Raw genomic sequence first — 15,712 nt, 5'->3', positions numbered from 1 at the left:
TCACTAAATGGACTCAATGTCTTTCTTTTCCAAGATGCTCTCAGTAAAAGGAACAGCAAAGGGAGCATGTTATGCACCGAGCCTAGCCAATCTATTCATGGGCCTATGGGAAGAACACTGTATTTATTCATCTGAGTATCAATACAAAAACATGATCAAGTTTTATGGGCGCTATATAGATGATCTTTTTTTCATTTTTTCAGCTACAGAACAAGAATGAATTTCTTTCCATAATTACCTAAACACTACAAATAACAACTTGAAACTGTGTCTACAATATAACCAAAATCAAATTGACTTCTTGGATCTCACCATAATGAAAAGCAAGGAGGGACACATTAATACCACCGTGTTCGACAAACAAACCGATAGAAACATATTACTTCGGGCAGATAGTTTCCATCCTCCATCACTTAAGAATTACAACGCCTGAAGAGGATCTGTAACCAAGAGTCAGATTTCGAGAACAAAGCACAAGAAATGAAGATACACTTTAGAAACAGGGGTTACAATAGTAAAATCATAAACGACGCTTACAATAAAACAAAGTTCTTGAAAAGAAATCAGGAGAACAACAAGGAGTGTATTTTGTGACGCAGTACAACACCAAAACAAATGAACTAAAGAAAATCATTAACAACAACTGGAAAAATGATCGAAAGCGACCCACTACTAAAGGATTTTTTTCAGACTGCACCAACTGTTAGTTTCAGAAGAGCACCGACTATAGGAGACAAATTAGTCCATAGTTATCTACCAGGAGATAAAAAAGACACCTGGCTTGATCGGAGACCACAAGGCTTTTTCAAATGTGGAGATGTAACCATTGTAACACAATGCAACAAACAAATAGTTTCAAAGATGTGCACTTAAATAAAAGGCTATATTAATTGTAACACAACCCATGTGGTGTACTATCTCAACTGTCCATGTGGACACTTCTACGTGGGAAAGACAAAAAGAAAACTGCAACAGAGGGTAGCTGAGCATAAATATGCAATTAGGACAGGGAATGATGACTATCCGATGGCTAAACGTTATAAAGAACACCATGGATGCAAACTCTAAAAGCAATAGGTATAGAGGCAATTGAGCTATCTAAGAGGGGAAGAGACAAACTAAAGAAACTATTACAAAGGGAAACTAGCCTGATAAGCCAGACCCACATTAAAATGTAGGGTCTGGGCACTCACCGTTGGCATTGCTCAGTCCGAGGGGCGGGATAATCGGTTGTCTTTCAAATTCCCTCTGCACGCAATAGGACAGCTATGAGTCACATGCATTTTCCCACTAAGCGGAGCTAGTTGGCTAGTTCAAACTTTTGCCAACTTAAAAAAAGCTTATCTTGTGTCACGCTGTTCGCCAACAGCAACATCCATCTTCTTTGTTTTCAAGTAGCAGGGAATTCAAGCCAAACCGTTGCAACTCTGCCATCAATCATTATGGTAAAGGGGTGGTTCAGGATTTTGGACATAGGACCTCATTTCCAAGTAAGCAAGTGTGATATTTATCAGTGAAGACCGTTTTCAACACGTTTCATCCAGTCCTTCTAATTGCAGAGTTCGCAGGTGCTAGGCTAGCGCAAGTCAACGGTATGTGTTAGCCTGCCACTAAAAACAGTCTTACCCACTCCAAAGTACACCCGAGGCAAATTCCAGACAATCGATGTAAATGTCTGTGTTGATAGAATAGTGTAAGAAATACAACTTCCCTCGCATTGCGTTGCAACAGTTATACTTTGTTCCCTGAAGTTGTAAGCAACTCAGCGGCGGACTGATATTACCAAGGCTACTACTAGGTATCCCCATTGGAGTGTGCTTTACCAAAGTCCTTTTAGGCAAGTCCCTTTACTCGGCAGCCATAGCAACGCCTTTTGGGCACTCGTCGGGCATCGTATTCAGCAAAAATGCGCGTGCGCAAGGCTTCACAACACCAATCTTGCTCCAGCGGCGAGTTCACAACACATGTTTGGGAAAATGTCTTCACAACACACCATATGATTGGCTCAATGTATTCACTCCACATGATTGGCTCAATATATTCACATGTCGACGTTTTGCAGAGGAAGGGGTGGGATATGTGTAGACAACGGCGTTACAAACTAACCCCATGCATTTCTATGGAGGATTTTTTGAGTGCTGTGTCTCCTCATTAGAAAGTCTCTGGCTTTACTGTTTACTTTTCGGCGCAGTACTACTAACCGGAGCAAGTATAATTCCGTCGCTGCTAAGAAACTGGTCCCTCAAAATGTAATGCGATCGTTGAAATGCAAGGATAGAATAATGTTAGAAATAAAACTATCAACACAGACATTTACATCGATAGTCTGGCGTTATAATTTATTTGCTTCGGGTGTACTTTGGAGTGGGTAAGACGTTTTTAGTGGCAGGCTAACACATACCGTTGACTTGCGCTAGCCTAGCACCTGCGAACTCTGCAATTAGAAGGACTGGATGAAACGTGTTGAAAACGGTCTCCACTGATAAATATCACACTTGCTTACTTGGAAATGAGGTCCTATGTCCAAAATCCTGAACCACCGCCTAATGTCTCTATACACGATTTTATTGGCCTGATAGAAATGTAGTTTTTCCAGCTCACAAGCCAACGGAGAGTTGCTAGACTAGCCCTGGCAACAAATGTAATTAGGGTGCGTCTAGATTTCTAGGCTAAAGGGAAACCTTCTGGATTTATAAGCTAAAGGCCCTCACCAGTCCTGGCCTAAATGAAGATCTGGAGTTTTAAAAAAATCTGAAATAATAACTCTCTTGCCCCACTCCAGACCTTCAGAGCGGTTATTTCAACATGTCTTTACGTTAAGCGGTTAGAGTCGCATTCACTCTTGAAAAGGTTGTTATAATAATAATAATAATAATAATAATAATAAGAAGAAGAAGCCAGGAGATTTTAAGATAGTGGATTCCATCCACTATAATGATTATGACTGTATTGTGTAATTGTATTGCATTTAACTGTTTATCTGTATTAGTAGTGCTTTCTCTCCAATTGATCCTACGATTTTGCTACTAATAATCATTGTCAGCTTTGACTTTTGATTGGCTCAATTTCAATGTCAACTTGTGTATCTTCAATGAGTGATTGCCATTGACAGCCTAATTGTAGGGCGGAGTCAATACACCTGAACTTGAGTGTTTTTGATTAGTGTATCCTATGTCTGTTAAATAGGATCTGTGGACATTTAACCTGTATGCTCTGATGAAGACATGTTTTGTCGCAACATGTAAGCCCACTTTTTCCTTAACTATGAAAAGCAGTGTGCCTTTGGAATCTTTTGGTCAAACCAACTCGTTTAAGACAAGAAGTATTCCCTTGAAACCAAAGAGCACCTGCTTTAGAAAGATATCAGTAACGAAGCACTTCCGACAACCAACCTTGTTTGGTATTTGAAAATAGTATGAACAGCTTTGTTCGCCCAGCTCAGTCATGCACAAGAGGCTGCAATTTTACAGAGAGCATTTTGAACATTATAAGTGCCAGTGCTAACAATTAAATAAACACTAAATGGGTAAATTGCAATAAATGAGCTTAGTTTTGGAGCCAAATGTTGGAGTTATATAAATACCTCTATGCCAAGTTTTCATTATGCATTATTTGTTTTGGTTGTTTAAAAATGCAAGCCCTATAAGAGAGGTACTTACGAAGAGAATGGTGTTGAGGAACTGTTCATCCTTCTCAATCTGATGGAGGGTCGCTATTCTGGCTTCAAGTTCCACTATCTTCTTGCTGAGCAGGACGCATGAGTCGCAGCCTGGCACAGCTGAGGGAAGGCATTGTGGTGCGGCGGCGGCTGAAAGCCTCCTCAGCTTTCTTGTAAATGTTTGTTTGCTAGCTTGCTAGTTGGCCAGCAACAATGATGTTGTGGGCACTCTAATAGCAGTTCCTTGATAACTCGAACAAAGGTATGAGCGTAAGTTATCAAGATTTTGGGACAGTATTATTTGTAGCCCTTGAGGCTAGCTTACCATAGTAGGTTGTTGTGGTATCACAGAGACGTTAATGTTTGGCAGAAAAGTTTGGCAATCAAAGTCCGATAATCCAAAGCCTCAAGCAACAACAGTTTATAACAACAGATTGTTTACAAGATATAATAGGTAGCCAGTAAATCCATAGAAATTAGATGGTAACAAGAAGATTGAAGATAATTAAGTTAGAAAGTTTAGGTAGCTACCAGTGTTGCGCGGGTTTGGTCACAAGCGGCCCGCGGTCGACCCGATATTTTAATCAACCCGACCGCAACTCGGGCCGCGAATATTAATTAGGACAAAATTATACCCGACCCGCGATCCAACCCGCTTATTTACAAAATGTGTGCTTTTGGTTATAGCCTGCATGCAGTGTAGCAGTAGGCCATTTCTGTAAAACAAAATAATTTATTTGCGAAACTTTATGCAGTAGAACTACACGCAGTAGGCATGCAGGACATAATGTTTGGCGCAGGAGAGAGAATGAGAATAAGAGCGCCAAGCACTTTTATTTAAACCACCAAGGATTAGAACACTAGGATAACATTTGAAGGCCATGGACATACATCTTTCTTTCGAAAACAGAAATGGTGAGGCAAGGTAGGCAAGAGAGATACATTGCTGGTCAAAGCGTAGCCTAAGAACTGGTTTATAATGCTGAATGAAGCACAAAGCTTTACTAAAAGCACATCCACTGTTTAAAGTCACAAACACAACAAACTAACTTTTATGCATGCGCGAACCTATTCATACCGGTAGATATGGCTGTGTAGTCTGTGCCATAACATTTATTCCTGCAGGGTGTCCGTTTTGGCTGTTACGGCTCCCACACACAGCTGCGTTCCATCAACGCATTCCAGTGGGTGTTCCCGACGGTAGCTATGCAAATGACATGAAGTAAAACCGTAATGTGATTGGTTGGTGCCGTCCGTAGATTGGCTTGATTGGCCGGTGCCGTCTGTCGGTGCAGCAACAGCTGAACTCCTCAACGCGAAAGCAGCGGGAGACGCCGCTGACGCCGATGGACCCACAATTCAGTTCGGCAACAGATCACGTGAGCCCATTTAAAGTGAATGGGATGCGTCTCCAGCAATGCGATGCACGCAGCTGTGTGTGGGAGCCGTTATACTTTTAAATGGGTTCGAAAGGAGTAGGCCTATAAACCATAACTTGTACTACTGTCATCTTCTTTAAGCACTTTTCCCAATATTTCCCATAGCCTATATCGCTTTTGCTGATGCTAGCCTTCTCGTGATATTTTAAGTAGGCATCTTTGTAGAAAATATATATTTAATTCATTTTAACTGACCCGCCCGCAAATGACTCGAATATTATTAAAATATTTTGTTTATGACTCATAACCGCGGGCGACCGCTTAATTTCGGGCAGACCGCGCAACACTGGTAGTTACACACGGAGCACACTGACCAGAAATCGGAAACCACCTATATCCTACAGGTTGTTCACGAGTCTCGAAGCTCGAGTCCAAGTCAAGTCTGAAGTCTTTTGAGTGGAGTCGCAAGTCAAGTCTGAAGTCACTGTTTTGCGACTTATGCCACCTTACACCAAACAACTTTGACAAGATTTGGGAAAGATTCTTAAAAGATTGTAGTTTTTTAAAGGATAATTCCGGTAAGTCTGAAGCATAGACAATACAAGAAGGTCTCGCGGGGGAAAGACTACAACCGTAAACAGACCCCCTTTCCATATCCGGTAGCACAGTGATATCAAGGAGCAATGAGTCTTCCAACAGAAATCAATGGGATTTTACAAAATGGCAAATAAAACACGACAGAAACTGTATTTCGCTGCGCTACTTGTTTTGGAACATCAACGAACATCACTAACCACTCGTTGAGTTGCACAGTATTAAAACGTTAAGGGTTGTTTTAAGGACATGTTTGTGCATGCCCATAGCAGCCAGTCAAAGGCGATTCAAAACGAGTCAGAAAGTTGAGACAGGACCCCTCGTCAAAATTTCGTTGTCCACCACTCGAGTTCATCCAAAACAAACCAGATAAAAGGACTCAAAGTGCTAAATACCGGAATTATCCTTTAACTAATACCCCCATTTCAAGCTTTCCTCAAAAGACTCCAATCTTTCAAGAATCTTTCCCAAATCTTGTCAAAGTTGTTTGGTGTAAGGAGGCCATTAAGTCCGAGTCTCAGACTCGAGTCCCCATATCTGCTACACACTACGATGTACACCAGTTCAGGACAGAGATAGGAATTCCTACTACTCTTATGCAGAATTTTGGGGTTCTGTTTTGCCTTAACCAACCTTGACAGATCCACATTCACAAAAAAGGAAGCTCCAAAGATACAGTTTAGTGGTGATTGATGAACTATATAGTTTAGTATTTCATGCTAAAGTGTTGCTGAAAACAACCATGAATAATGCAAGAATCTTTAGGATTGACTGCATTTTTTGTGGAAAATGTTCAGATATGATTTTGTCTTGGTATTCAAACGAGTTCCCAATCCAGAAGGTTAAGTCAGTAAATATCTGTTTCTTTATAAATGTAGGCTATAGATGATCAGGATGGCATGCCCTAACTTTAGACACCAATTGGTTTCAGGGCATAAATTTTTTTTTTCTTGGGTTCCGGTTTCCGACCAACCCTGTCAATTTATGTGCGACCCAAATTTATTTTATGAGCTTGGGAAAGAAATAACACTAAATAGTCTAGGCTACATTAAATAAATCCACAAATAAAAGGCGAACTATAATTACATTAATTACCCCTTGCGTTATGTATAGGGATGAGTGTATTCTTTCTTTTACAAAGTAGCCTATGCACAGCTGTTCACGAAGACGATTGTTTTCGTCACTTACCAAGGCACTCGCAATTTTGTCCAAACACCGCAACTTTTTCGCAAATTTGACCATCATCGTAGTTTCACCGTGAAATTTCACCTACCACAACAGTCCCTCGCGCAGAATATTGAGCCAGATGGCACACTTACTTCTGCACCTTCTGCATATGACATCAAAGACTGCCCTAACGTGTTCGTTCCTCTGCAGTTTTGATGACAATAAATAGAAGGATAACGTTAATGATCTGCTCACTTGCATCTCTCAACCTGGTGTTGCTAACTTACCTAGGCTATGAAAGTAAGTTAATTAAGGCCTACTTGGTTTACTGACATTTGAGTAGGCTATGCAACCCATTGGCAAACGTGGATATGTCCTTTTAGCTTATGTCATGTTTGCTAGCTTGTGGGCTTAGTTTGAGTAGTGCTACAAAAATCATAGAAATTAATAAAATTGCAAGACATTTACCTCTTCTATGATCCAAGAATGATTTCATTTGAGTTGTTAAAAACATTTATTTTAACTAATGACATAGAGGACATTCCCAATTGCATCCACATATCGTAATGCACTATGCAAAAAGTGATTTACACTCCGAACACAGTGAGATGCAAGCCTTCCAATCCACTCAGAAATATAATTAGGCTACTCTCACGTTCTTAAAGGGACAGGCAGTCAATTAGACGTACACCACCAATGTAATGACATTAAACAGAAGTGTAGTCAAATAGTTTAAATCAATATGAAATTACTAGATACTTACTTGGCTATTAGTAATTATGCAGGCCACAGACTATGAATTATTAAAAAGATATGAACTTAATATGAATTACAAAATATATGAATGTATTGAAACATATGACATGATGCCATCTCTTTAGGTGACTGTCTATTTTAGATAGTTCTACGAAAGGTTATACTGTTACGTTTTTAGCTTTTTTTAAATTACGAAACTAGACACTCTTATATGTGATTTTGGGAACTCTGTGATGAATGGAAATGAAATATATGACGATCGAAAACTCATGAAAACGCACAATCTGGACATTTTATCATAACTCGGTTGCCGCTTTAGGTTGAATCAGTGACGCATGCACGTCAGCTCAAAACCAGGCCATTTTCGTGGGTCTATCACTAGGTGGCAGTCTCGCCAGGTCACTTCCCGGAAACTTTACAGGCAACACTTCATATTTCATGAAAGACGTTATATCTCCATTTCTAGAAAAAAACAGTGATTTTGATTAAAACTAGCCACTGTTTAGCTTAGGATTTCTCAGGAACAGAGGCGTGTAGAAATACGGTTTGCACCCACTGAGAGCTTAAAGTCTCACCTGTCAAACAAGCCATTGTATGTGTTGATTGTGTTATTGAATACATGTCATGGCTTATTCTTGCTCTTGCTTTATGTTGTCCCTTGCCTCCTAGCTCAACCAAATCCATACAAAGGTCATGAGGGATGGTGGGCGTATAAAGAAGCTGTTCAAGGGAAATTCATTCCAGGTATCTTTTTGTTGGATTATTTTAATACATGTGTGTAAGGGAAGATAAGTATTTGTTTCAATAAAAAAATTGGCTGATATATACCACTACTATAGCTCTTCAACATAGAAATGATAGCAATGTGTTTCATTGGTATATTATGTTACATACAAGGACTTGAGACAGAATGATTTGCACAGACAGACCAGTGTTGCCAACAAGTTCAAATGGAAAGTAGCTAAAGCCAGCTCAAATGCATATCAAAGATGTCAGCACGTTGTGCCGCCCCCCCCCAAAAAAACAAAAACAACAACAAAAATGGTGATGGCCCTTTAATTCCCCTTTACACCTGTTTGCTTTTCTCCAACTTTAAGAGCATAATTTATATTTGATTTAATAAACTTGTATATTAATTTGATACACTTTACAGTTCTGTATACTATCTTGTCATAGCCTACACCAGAATGAGCATCAGTCAGTCTGGGTGCCTTTTAGTCTGTCCTGTGTAGAAACGTCTTGACGTGTGGAAAATCAGCGCTCAGACACCGCTGTTCTCATGGGAATAGTGACCAGAATTCAAAGTAGCTTCAAAGTTTCGGAAAACACATCCTGCAAGTTGTTGTTATTAAAAGACTGACACAATGCTTTTGCGCTGCTGCATGTTCTGAAGTCAGAGCTGTCATAAAAACAGATTGTGGTAATGCACTCTGTTTGCAAACTGCCAACAAAAAAGCTCACAGATAAAGAAGAAGGGTTCGCTGGCCTGCCAGAGTAACCTTCTTCTTCAGTGAGTTATTTTTGGCAGTTGGTCAAATGGAGTGCATTACCACCATCTGCTGGACTGAGGTGTAATGGCAAGTGTACCCTGTAGCCTCCATATATAGAATGCCTAGATGTCTTATGGCGGAGTCTCCAACAGCATCACCGGCGGCCATCTTGTCACAGGCAAGCTATCTGGTGGGCTCTGTGGTACCTGATAGCTCTTCTTCTACTAAAGGCAGAACAATGCCCCCAGGCTATAACAATGACACAGTGCACCATTAAAACACAATGTTATGAGTTAGCGAGCTGACTGTGGCAAGATGGCCGCGAGGTGCGGATGTCGTCCTCCATTGGCCAGCAGCGCGGACGAGACATCTAGCTATTCTATATATATATCTATGGTAGCCTCGGTCTGGCCTGCTACCTGCTTAATTTGCTGAGGACGAAGAGAAAGCACCTTTTTGATAATTGAGCCAGTAGAGAAATAACTGTTCAGAACTAATCTGTAGCCTAGGGTAGGCTTCTGGAGAAAACAATGTTGTTGGCGATTTAATACTATCTAGCGACGTTTTTAACAGGCTACGCAATAGAGGCTTAGACAACTATGACCCATGCTTTGGTTTCGTAAATTAATTTTCCCTACTTCTTGACTGCAATGTAGTCAATTGACTGCTTATCGGGTTATTTTTATTTTTCTGTACAATAAACAAATACATCTGCTTTATGCCGCAGAATTACGCACTTGGCCAGCCTATAGAACGGGCACATTTTAGAGAGAGAATGAGAATGTACGCAGGCAAGAATCTGTAGGCTATTTGTAGCGGGTTACCCGCAATGTCTAATGTATAACTCAAGACCTCAAACATTTTCTAAACAATAAAAACAGAAAGGATCCAGCAGGCAGCAAATGTAGAAGAGTAATTTCCAGTGGAAGAACAAAATGCTGAATGAAGCCCAAACCTATGATGGCATATCTGGCAAGTTGTTATTTTATGAAGACGTAAATGGTTGCTTTGCTTTCATTAATGGTTTCGCTATAGTCAAGTTTGCAAGAAGGAGACTTAACACGTGAGCATGCCACACTATCCAGGGACGTGCTCACACAGCTGTGGTAGCGGGGGCAGGAGGACAACTGTTAGCGCAGGCTTTATATAAAATTCTTTAACAGAAGCCTTATGAAATAAAGGCCTGCCTCGAAAGCAGGCTTGCCCAAAATATAGGCCTGTGGTTTGCACAGCCTATAGTAAGTAGGCTAAATAACAGACCCGCCACGATATGCGGTATGATGATTTGCAAGTTCTTAAATAACAATGAAATATTATCAGTAATATTCAACCATTGTTTTGTGATTTGGGAATAATGTATATTTTCATTATGCACAGAGAATCGCATGTCAGTCCCCTCATATTTGGCTGACTTCTGCAGACGGGCAAAAAAACACTGCCACTTCCCTTCCTATATTCCACTGATCACACATCAGACATCAGGGGGTCATTTCTAGAAAAGTTAGCAACGACGTTGCTCAACCACCATGGTACGACGCAACTTGCGACCAAACAACGACATTGTTACACCTGTTTCCAGAAAGCATCGTACCTGTCGCAATTCGCTACCTCCGGCGTTCGAACACCGTAGTTCCAACAACGTTGTTGATGATGCAGCGATACATATCATTGGTGGAAAAAGTGGCAACGTGTAATACCCCACCCCCTAGAAATTCTCTGCCACGGCCTATGTTGACATTTTTCTAATTTAAACCGAGTGATTTATGTTGCCATTGTCATTGCCATCAGCAACAACCTAAACCCATTGCAAGCATATAAACTTAACTATGTTGGAAAAAATATATAGCCTAGACGAATTTCTGGGTATGGCAAGTGTAATCAGCTGTCTCGCGGCTTAACGGCAGCGCATCGGTGCACTTCGCGTTCGGTGGGAGGTCGCATCCTATCTCTTCTTTTCACCTCTGAATAAGAGTAGGCCTACGAGACAACAATAAGTTTTGACCATACATATTTATGTATATAGTTACTCTACATCGAGAGACCAATAGGTACAAGAAGACATCAGTCAAAAACAATTAAATCTACGTGTCACACTAGTTCACCTGCAGGTAGCGATAAGCAAGAGGACAATCTCACATCATAAGAAAATTGAACATACAACGCTGGGATAACAGATCACCTGCTTTAGCCACAACACCATTTTTCACTGTGCTGATTTTAAGAGTCTGTAAAGATCATAATATTATCTTATCAAAAAGCAAGGCAATGCTCGAATTAACATAAATAGCAAGAATGAGCAAAGTAGGGGAGTCAGTCTCGTAATCAAAATAAAGTTACAGGATAGATCAATCATTGAGTCACAGCAATTCATAGACCCCTGGGCACAAATGTCTGATGGGCCCCCTTGCCCCCCAGCCAACGTGAATCGGGCGGTCAGAATTTTTTTAAATGTTTTTTTTTTATTATTATTATTATTATTATTGTAACACACCCACACACCACGACACAGAGCATTTCCAATTCAAAAGGGAAAGCACTGCTCATTGCAAAATTAAACAGAACCTTTAAAGGTAAACAGGCCTTTAACTTGACTAAAACCGTGCAAAACTGAGGAGGCACACCTGTTATTATCTGAGCAGTCTAATGGATGTCCTCATTTTGCGAATGCGAGGACAATATGAGCCGGTTTAATTCCGTCAGATGTCCGAGAAACCACTGGCTCGTAATCACAATAATTTAACACACGACAGTTGGATACTTCATCATGTTCCCATGCCTACGTTTTGGTGAGTAGCATAGAGATTGTTAAAAACAATAAAGTAAGCACATATGGCTCTGCGTTTGGGACATCGAAAACTTATATTTTTAATAGGGTAGACTACCGTCGGAGACAGGCCCGGGGTGGGTAATCGGGAGAATCGGGAGAATTCCCGGTGGGCCGCTTCACTTTTGGGCTGGTCGAGGAAAAAAAATTGAAATGTCACGTTAGTCTATCTTCTTTTAAAGTAGGCTATACACATTCCGCATTCTGTGCATGACACCGTTGCCTCTGCATGGGTTGTAGCCTATCATGTGAGGGAGTTCTCCCCTCCCAAAAAGAGTTGGTTGGGTCCATATCGCCCGTCTTTTCCAGTTTTCTCAGATAGCCTACGGCTAGGCGGGCCGGCCCTACAGTAGCCATAAGCGTCAGGAAGGATGGATGTAGAAAGAGGCCAGTAGAATGCTGCTACAGTGGGCATCGCTTTCAAATGGCCACTTCAGTCGCGCATTACGAGGCGTGAAGCTTTACTACCACTTTTAGCCACTGTGCGTCGCTCTGCCACTGTACATCGCTCTGTCAGTAGCCTGACTGCCGCCCCTTCTGAAAAAGCAGGAGGCTAGGCTACCTTTAAACATAATTGTTACTGAGAGGAATCCCAGCCTACGAATTCAATAACAAAATAAATCATGCATAATTAAACATTACCTCGATTAAGGCTACTTGGGTATGGCTTAAGGCTTGACTACACGGTGGTAGCGAAAATCGAAATCTGCTTTTGATAGCCTACCGGTGCCGCTCCACAAAACGAAAAAATATCTTAATTTGCTGTCTGTTATTGTCAGTGTTGGGGGTAACGCAACTTCGCAAATCAAAACAGTGTCTTAATTTGCCCTAGTTCTTGACTGCAATGTAGTCAATTGACTGCTTGACATGTCATTTTTATTTGCCGCAAAATTACATTCATATTTGGCTGACTGCAGACGCGCCACTTCCCTCCCCATATTAAGATTAAGATAGTAGCCTATACAAAAAGCACTTCATACTATCATAAAAATTTGTTAAACCCAGTGGCGTAACTATAGTAGGTGCAGCAAGTGCAGTCGCACCAGGGCCCGTGACCTCCCGGGGCCCGTCGCTACCGCTACCCCCGCCCTCTTTTTTTTTTTTTTTTTTTTTGAGAACTTCACCATTAAGAATCAAACTGTTGTCATTTTTTGAATGGATGGTGCCTGCACCAAAAGACTGCACCAACCAAAAGAGAGATACTTCAAAGTGCAGGTATTTAATGCAACTCTGGACATCATAATCAGACAGCTCTCCCAAAGATTTGCAAGTATGCGGGAAACTTGTCATGTGTTTGAGTCTTTACGTCCTATAGCTTCAACTCGCAGGTGATGATGAACTGCTTGAAAAGGCAAGACGTTTGTCAGACCATTATAGCAGGGACATTGCACCGATATTCCCAACACAACTCCTCTCATTCAGGTCTTGCTTTAAAGCAGACATTTCACAGAAGTCATCTATTTTTCAACTTGCCAAAATGCTGGTGGTAGATTATGACAGTGTAACATCCACATTCGGGGAAGTGTGTACTGCTCTCATGTGACTGTGGCAACAGCTGAGCGATCTTTTTCCAAACTCAAACTTATTAAGACCTACCTAAGGAGCAGCATGGGTCAGGAGAGGCTCAGTGGGTTAGCTATCCTGTCCATTGAAAATACGAGAGCCAGAGCATTAAATATTGGGAACATCGTTGACGATTTTGCACAACGAAAGGCTCGTAAGATGGCCTTCTTCTAATGGCCTAATTCACGCATATTGGGGATTGTATGCATTTGAATGATTTTATTTGGTTTCTGCACGGTTAAATAAGTTAGGCTACATTAAGTTTTGTTTCTGCGCAGTGCGAGTTTATAAGCAAGCAATCTACGCTTGCAGTTTCAGCAGAGGGTTGAAGAGGCGCATTGAGCGCATTGAGTGTTCCCATAATTCCATGCGAGTTGATGTTAATGCAGTAATATTAGATTACCCTGGCCTGCAGGCTGTTAATAAAATTATTTTTAATGTTTTCACATGTAATGGATCCTATGTAGTCGTGTGTGTTTTTCACACGACAGTTGGATAGCCTACTTCATCATGTCCCCATGCCTACATTTTTGTGAGTAGCATAGAGATCGTTAAAAAAAATAAAGTATGGCTCTCCGTTTGAGACATCGAAAACTTATATTTTTAATAGGGTAGACTACCGTCGGAGATGCTGACTTGCAAAGGCCTCGGGATAACACGTTATCTCCACTATCATCAGTCATGCCCCTTGATCAAAGTGGGGAATGAAATAAAAGTTTGAGAACCACTGGCTTAACAAGTTACCTGCAGTCCAGAACACACAGAATCTGTTGCAATATTCTGATGATCAGCGATGATATCGGCAAATGTTTGTTTTCCAAAGTAAGAATTTCACTTCACCATGCACCTTCGACAATGAATAGCTCATTACACTTGTTACTGTTAAACGGAGGCCTAACTGGTATCATTACAAACATTATTATGTGTCCTAAAACTGGCATATTTTATGGCATTGTGTCATGTAAGTTCGTTGCAAAATCTAGAGAAATGTGTGAGGTCAGCGGGGGACAATTGAGACACACATTGGATTGTGTTATTACTTGAACATTCCACACTATCCACAGCTGTGGTAGGCCTATCAGGGGCAGGAGGATTACTGTTAGCGCAGGCTTTTTCTAAAATTCTTCAATAGAAGGCCTCGAATGCAGGCTTGCCCAAAATAAAGGCCTGTGGTTTGCGCAGCCTACAGTAAATAAGACCCGCCAGAATGTGCAGTATGATGCTTTTTTACGAGCAAGATGTTTTTGGTGCCCTACGCACACTGCATGTTCTTCAATAACAATGATCATCAGTAATATTCAACCATTAATTTGTGTAAATGGGCAAGCGTGACCACCTTGATTTGCTGATGATTGTAGCGCATGATTCCAAACACCTCCATTACGATGATGAATGACAGGTGACAGGTCTGAGAATGCGTGCGCTACACAAGGACGGAAGATGATGAATAACTGGGGCCGTTGGCTATTCACAGAAGCTTTTATCGTACTACTAGGAGTAGGCTACTCCTAAATCGCACTAAAAGATTTTAGCTTGGAGTTCTCTCTTAAAAGTTATTCACAAAGCTTTTCAGACAACTCCTAAACTAGGAGTGAGTCTTGCTATGGATAACGTCATTACTCATGCACGAGCTTGACTGAAGTGACCACCTTGATTGGCTGACGATTGTAACGCGGGAATGATTCCAAACACCTCCCTTCCGCTGATGAGTGACAGGTGACAGGTCGGAGAATGCGTGCGCTACACAAGTAGTGCGAAGGACGGAAGATGATTAATAACTGAATAAAAAGGCCTAGCCTAAATGAATAAAGAGTGAGGCAAAAGAAATAGCCTAGGCCTATGGATTGATGCAGTATAAGTATATTTACTTTTGATCCCGTGAGGGAAATTTGGTCTCTGCATTTAACCCAATCGGTGAATTAGTGAAACACAAACAGCACACAGTGAACACACAGTGAGGTGAAGCACACACTAATCCCGGCGCAGTGAGCTGCCTGCTTCAACAGCGGCGCTCGGGGAGCAGTGAGGGGTTAGGTGCCTTGCTCACTGGTCGGGGCTAGAACCGGCAACCCTCCAGTTACAAGTCCAGAGTGCTAACCAGTGGGCCACGGCTGCCCAGTAGCCTACCTTTGCAACATTATTACAGTCCATGAAAATGCACTGTTCTGTTATCCGAAGTCGTCTTATTCTTATTATTACAGTGCATGAAAATGCACTGTACTGTTCTTCCTAGGCAACTTCAACAACTTCTTCTTCTGCTTACCACTTTTTCCGTACGCAA

General features: G+C 41.3%; 1 protein-coding gene across 1 annotated transcript in view; it reads left to right on the top strand.

Annotated features, from left to right (window-relative positions):
* Window positions 1-15,712, top strand: part of ca10a (carbonic anhydrase Xa) — a 140,086-nt gene that overhangs the window by 25,515 nt on the left and 98,859 nt on the right. The window contains exon 2 of the mRNA XM_048232517.1: window positions 8,224-8,298. Coding sequence (XP_048088474.1) covers window positions 8,224-8,298 — 75 coding nt within the window. The remainder of the gene's footprint in view (window positions 1-8,223; window positions 8,299-15,712) is intronic.

This window comes from Alosa alosa, chromosome 22, assembly GCF_017589495.1.
Source record: "Alosa alosa isolate M-15738 ecotype Scorff River chromosome 22, AALO_Geno_1.1, whole genome shotgun sequence".
Lineage (NCBI taxonomy): Eukaryota > Metazoa > Chordata > Actinopteri > Clupeiformes > Clupeidae > Alosa > Alosa alosa.
This window is presented reverse-complemented; position numbering and strand designations above follow the sequence as displayed.